The sequence below is a fragment of the Geospiza fortis genome, unplaced genomic scaffold, assembly GCF_000277835.1.
Source record: "Geospiza fortis unplaced genomic scaffold, GeoFor_1.0 scaffold202, whole genome shotgun sequence".
NCBI lineage: Eukaryota > Metazoa > Chordata > Aves > Passeriformes > Thraupidae > Geospiza > Geospiza fortis.
The window spans coordinates 9,541-14,857 of record NW_005054922.1 but is presented as its reverse complement, the minus strand read 5'-3'; the positions used below and the strand labels follow the sequence as shown (position 1 = coordinate 14,857).

General features: G+C 48.7%; 1 protein-coding gene across 1 annotated transcript in view; it reads left to right on the top strand.

Annotated features, from left to right (window-relative positions):
• Nucleotides 1-5,273, top strand: part of LOC106632129 — a 23,120-nt gene extending 17,847 nt beyond the window's left edge. Inside the window, exons 8-10 of the mRNA XM_031065609.1 lie at nucleotides 3,102-3,772; nucleotides 5,140-5,209; nucleotides 5,268-5,273. Of these exons, the coding sequence (XP_030921469.1) occupies nucleotides 3,102-3,772; nucleotides 5,140-5,209; nucleotides 5,268-5,273 (747 nt within the window). The remainder of the gene's footprint in view (nucleotides 1-3,101; nucleotides 3,773-5,139; nucleotides 5,210-5,267) is intronic.
• The last annotated feature ends 44 nt before the right edge of the window (nucleotides 5,274-5,317 follow it).

The following is a 5,317-nucleotide window of genomic DNA, read 5'->3' as shown; positions in this document are numbered from 1 at the left end:
CCCCCCCCCCCCCCCCCGCCGCCTGTGCCTCAGTTTCCCTCGTCCTGGCCCGTCCCAACTAACTGTGGCGGCGCCCGGGGGGCGTCTCGTGTCCCTTCCTTGGGGGTCCTGTGCCCTCCTCAAGACGTCCCGTGGCCCCTCGGGAGGGGATCCCTGTCCCCTCCTTAGGGGGATCCCCCTGGAGTCTCCGCCTTGGATCTCCCGTGGATCTCCCTCAGGATCTCCTTTGGAAATTCTCTCCTGGATTCTCCCCTAGGTGCTCTCAGGATCCCTTCAGGATTCCCCCTGAGGATTCCCTCAGGTTTCCCCCTGGATCCCCTCAGGATCTCCCCTGGAGATTCCCTGTGGATTCCGCCTCAGAATTCCTCAGGATCCCCCCTGGAAATTCCCAGGATCCCCTCAGGATCCCCCTGGAATTTCCCCTGGATTCCTCAGCCTGGCAAAAGGGATCAGAAAAGGGCAAATCCACCTTGATTTTTTTATTTCTTAATTAATTATTTATCCCAGGCTTGGCTTCTTTCCCAGGCTCACTTTGGATTTTGGGGCTGGGATTTGGGATCAGGGCTGGAATTTTGGTTTTGGGGTTGGATTTTAGGGCTGGATTTGGGATCAGAGTTGGAATTTAGGATTTGGGCTGGATTTGGAGCTGGATTTTGGGATCAGGGTTGGATTTTGGGGCTGGATTTAGGATCAGGGTTGGAATTTAGGGCTGGATTTAGGATCCGGGATGGATTTTGGGATCAGGGCTGGATTTTGGGGCTGGATTTTGGGATCAGGGCTGGAATTTAGGATTGTGGCTGGATTTTGGGATTGAGGCTGGAAATGGGGGCTGGATTTTGGAATTTGGGGCTGAGATTTTGGGTTTTGAGGTTGGATTTTGGGGCTGGATTTTGGGATCAGGGCTGGATTTTGAGATCAGGGCTGGATTTTAGGGCCGGATTTTGAGATCAGGCCTGGATTTTAGGGCTGGAATTTGGGATTGTGCCCAGGACAAGTGGGAATTTTCCCTTCCCTGCTGACAGCTGCTCCTTTTCCCCAGGCTATGGCACCTGGAGCACCGGGGCCACCGGCACCCAGGGTGAGACTTTCCCAACTTTTCCTCAACTTTTCCTTTTTTCCTCTCCTTTTCCTTTCCTCCTTTATTTCCCATTTTTCTCCCATTTTCCCCGATTTCCCCCCATTTTTCTCCCTTTTCCCTTCTCCTTTTCCTTTCCCTTCTTTTCCCCCTTTTCCCCCACTTTTTCTCCCTTTTTTCCCTTTCTCTCATTTTTCTCCATTTTCTTCCCTTTTTTCTTTCCCTTCCCCTTTTTCTCCCCTTTTCTCTCCATTTTTTCCTCTTTTTCCCTCCCTTTTTCTCCCATTTTCCCCTTTTCTGATTTTTCTTCCATTTTTCGCTTTCCCCCCATTTTTTTGGGTTTTTTTCTCCATTTTCTTTCTTTTTCTCCTTTCCTCCTCCTTTATTTCATCCCTTCCCCCCCTTTTTTTCCTTTTTTTTTCCTCTTATTTTTCCTTTTGTTCCCCATTTTCCCCATTTTTCCCCATTTCCCCCATTTCTCCCCATTTCTCCCCATTTTCCCTGTTTTTCCCCATTTTTCCTTTTTTTCCCCCATTTTCCCCTTTTTTCCCCCCATTTTTCACTCTCTCCATCCCCAACTCCCAAAACCTCTGCACCCCAAAACCCTTTTTCCCTTTTTTCCTTCTTTTCCTTGGAAAACCCATCAAAATTCCATCCAACCCCCCCCAGATCCCAACCCCTTCCTGTTTTATCCTCATTTTCCCAGAAACCCCAAACATTTCAGCCCAAATTTCACCATTTCCCATTAAAAATTCCCATTTTTTCCCTTTTTTTCCAGGTTCCTACGGCACCAACACGAGCAGCTGGCAAGGTGGGTGTGAGGGCTCAGATCCTTGGCAATCTGGCAATTCCCAAATTCCCCAATTCCCCAATTCTGCCTGTTTTCCTGCCTTTTTCCCTTTTTCCCCCCTTTTTTCCCCATTTTCCCTCATTTTTCTCTCATTTTCCCTCATTTTCCTCAATTTTTCCCTTGTTTTCCTCCCTTTTCCCCTCCCTTTTCCCTCTCTTTTCCCAGTTTTTTCCTATTTTCCCTCATTTTCCTTCCCTTTTTCCAATTTCTTCCCCTTTTTCCCCCTTTTCCTTCCCTTTTTCCCATTTTTCCCACTTTCCCTCCATTTTTTTCCCTTGTTTTTCCTCCTTCCCTTTATTCCACACTTTTTCCATGGATTCTCCTGCTGGAGAATTCTTTAATTACCCCCTTAATGATCCTCTAATTAATTAATTAACCCCTTACTTCCCAGACTATGGAGGTTATGAGTTCTACACCCCCCAAATCCCCTTGGAATCACCCCGGGATTTTTCCTGCTGGGTTCCCACCCCTGTAACTCTTCAATCCCCCCCTCAATGACCCTCTAATCAGTTAATTAATTAGTTCATTGACTAATTGCTTCTCAGCTTACAAGGGTTATGGGTTTTACACCCCCCAAATCCCCTTGGAATCACCCCAGGATTTTTCCTGCTGGGCTCCCACCCCTGTAACTCTTCAATCCCCCCTCAATGAGCCCCTGATCATTCCATTAATTAACTAATTAACGAATTCCTCCCCAGGCTATGAGGGTTACGAGTGCTACCCCCCCCAGATTCCTTTGGAACCACCCCAGGATTTTTCCTGCTGGGTTCCCACCCCTGTAACTCTTCAATCCCCCTCAATGAGCCCCTAATTCATCAATTAATTAACGAATTAACCCCTTACTCCCCAGGCTACAAGGGTTATGAGTTCTACATCCCCCAAATCCCCTTGGGATCCTCCCAGGGCTTGGAACCACCCCGGGATTTTTCCTGCTGGGTTCCCACCCGTGTAACTCTTCAATCTCCCCCTCAATGAGCCCCTGATCATTCCATTAAGTAACTAATTAACGAATTCCTCCCCAGCCTACAAGGGTTATGGGTTTTACACCCCTCAGATTCCTTTGGAACCACCCTGGGATTTTTCCTGCTGGGTTCCCACCCGTGTAACTCTCCCAATCCCCCCTCAGTGAGCCCCTGATCATTCCATTAATTAACTAATTAACGAATTCCTCTCCAGGCTATGAGGGTTATGGGTTTTTTGGGTTCGGGACCCGCCTTTGGGTCGGGATCTGGAGCTGCCTTTGGATCTGGAGCTGCTTTTGGGTCGGGATCTGGAGCCGCCTTTGGGTCGGGATCTGGAGCCGCCTTTGGGTCGGGATCTGGAGCCGCTTTTGGGTCAGGATCCGCCGGATCGAGCTTTGGATCGGGGTCTGGAGCTGCCTTCGGATCGGGATCCACGTTCGGATCAGGGTCAGGAACCACTTTTGGATCAGGATCTGGAGCTGCTTTCGCCTCAGGATCTGCTGGATCCACCTTTGGATCAGCCTCTGGAACCACCTTTGGATCAGGAAGCAATTTTGGGTCAGGATCCGGAACCACTTTCGGATCAGGATCAGGAAGCGGTTTTGCCTCGGGATCCACCTTTGCCTCAGGATCTGGAGCCCCCTTTGGATCAGGAGCCACTTTTGCCTCGGGATCTGCTGGATCCACCTTTGGCTCAGGGTCTGGAACCACTTTTGGATCGGGATCTGGGTTTGGATCCGGCTCCACCTTCAGCCAGGGCTCCTCAGGATCCGCCCTGGGCTCCTCTGCCTCCAACCCCGACTCCATCATCGCCAAAATCAACCAACGGCTGGACCTGCTGGCCAAGGAGGGCAGCCCGGGGGATGGCCCCGAGCAGCACCACAGGTGGGACTCAATTAGCACTAATTACCCCTAATTAGCACTAATTATCACAATATTCCCCGGCATTTCTGCAGTTTGGCCTCAATTTTTGATATTTTGGCCCAAAATTCCGCTTTTTTCCCAGGGTTTGGAACGGTTAGGAAAGGCTGAATATCAACTTTTGGGATTTTTTTTGGAAAAAAATTCCCAGGAATTTTGGGTGATTTTGGGAAAGAGAGAAGGGTTAATGTGAAATTTTGGGGTTTTTCTGGGAAAACTCTCGGGATTTTTGGGAGTTTGAGAGGGTTTTAAAAGCAGCCAAAAGCAGCCTGGGGGATGGCCCCGAGCAGCACCACAGGTGGGACTCAATTAGCACTAATTACCCCTAATTAGCACAATATTCCCCGGCATTTCTGCAGTTTGGCCTCAATTTTTGATATTTTGGCCCAAAATTCCGCTTTTTTCCCAGGGTTTGGAACGGTTAGGAAAGGCTGAATATCAACTTTTGGGATTTTTTTTGGAAAAAAATTCCCAGGAATTTTGGGTGATTTTGGGAAAGAGAGAAGGGTTAATGTGAAATTTTGGGGTTTTTCTGGGAAAACTCTCGGGAGTTTTGGGAATGGGAGAGGGTTTTAAAAGCAGCCAAAACCAACCAGAGCCTGGAGCTGCTGGCCAAGGAGGGCAGCCCGGGGCATGGCCCCGAGCAGCAGCACAGGTGGGACTCAATTAACCCTAATTAGCACAATATTCTCCATTTCCCCCATAGTTTCTGGAGTTTGGAGTCAGTTTGCTTGCAGTTTATCCAATAATTGCGGCTTTAATAATTATTTTTATTCCAGGATAAAGAGGGATCCTTTCCCCCCATTCCCAGCCCTAATCCCGATTTTATTCCCATTTTCCTGGATAAAAAGGGATCCCAGGCCACTTTTCCCCCACTAATCCCATTTTTATTTCTCTCTTTTCCAGCTCCTTCCGCTTCGACTCCTTGGGCTCCTTCTCCTCACAGGATCCTTTCTGGGGTGGTTCCCTTTCTTCAACCCCCCATTCCCAGCCTTAATCTCGATTTTATTCCCATTTTCCAGGATAAAAAGGGATCCCAGGGGCTCATTTCCAGCCCTAATCTTGATTTTATTCCCATTTCTCCTGCCCTAACCGCGATTTATTCCCCTTCTTCCCAGCCCTAATCCCGATTTTATTCCCATTTTTCAACCCCCCATTCCCAGCCCTAATCTCGATTTTATTCCCAGTTTTCAACCTCCCATTCCCAGCTCTGATCTCGATTTTATTCCCATTTTTTAACCTCCCATTCCCAGCTCTAATGTTGATTTTATTCCTGATTTTCAGCCTCCCATTCCCAGCTCTAACCTTGATTTTATTTCTCTCTTTTCCAGCTCCTTCCGCTTCGACTCCTTGGGCTCGTTCTCCTCTCGGGACTCCCAGGATCCCTTCCCCTTCTTCAACGCCCCATTCCCAGCTCTAATCTCGACTTCATTCCCATTTTTCAACGCCCCATTCCCAGCTCTAATCTCGACTTTATTCCCATTTTTCAACGCCCCATTCCCAGCTCTA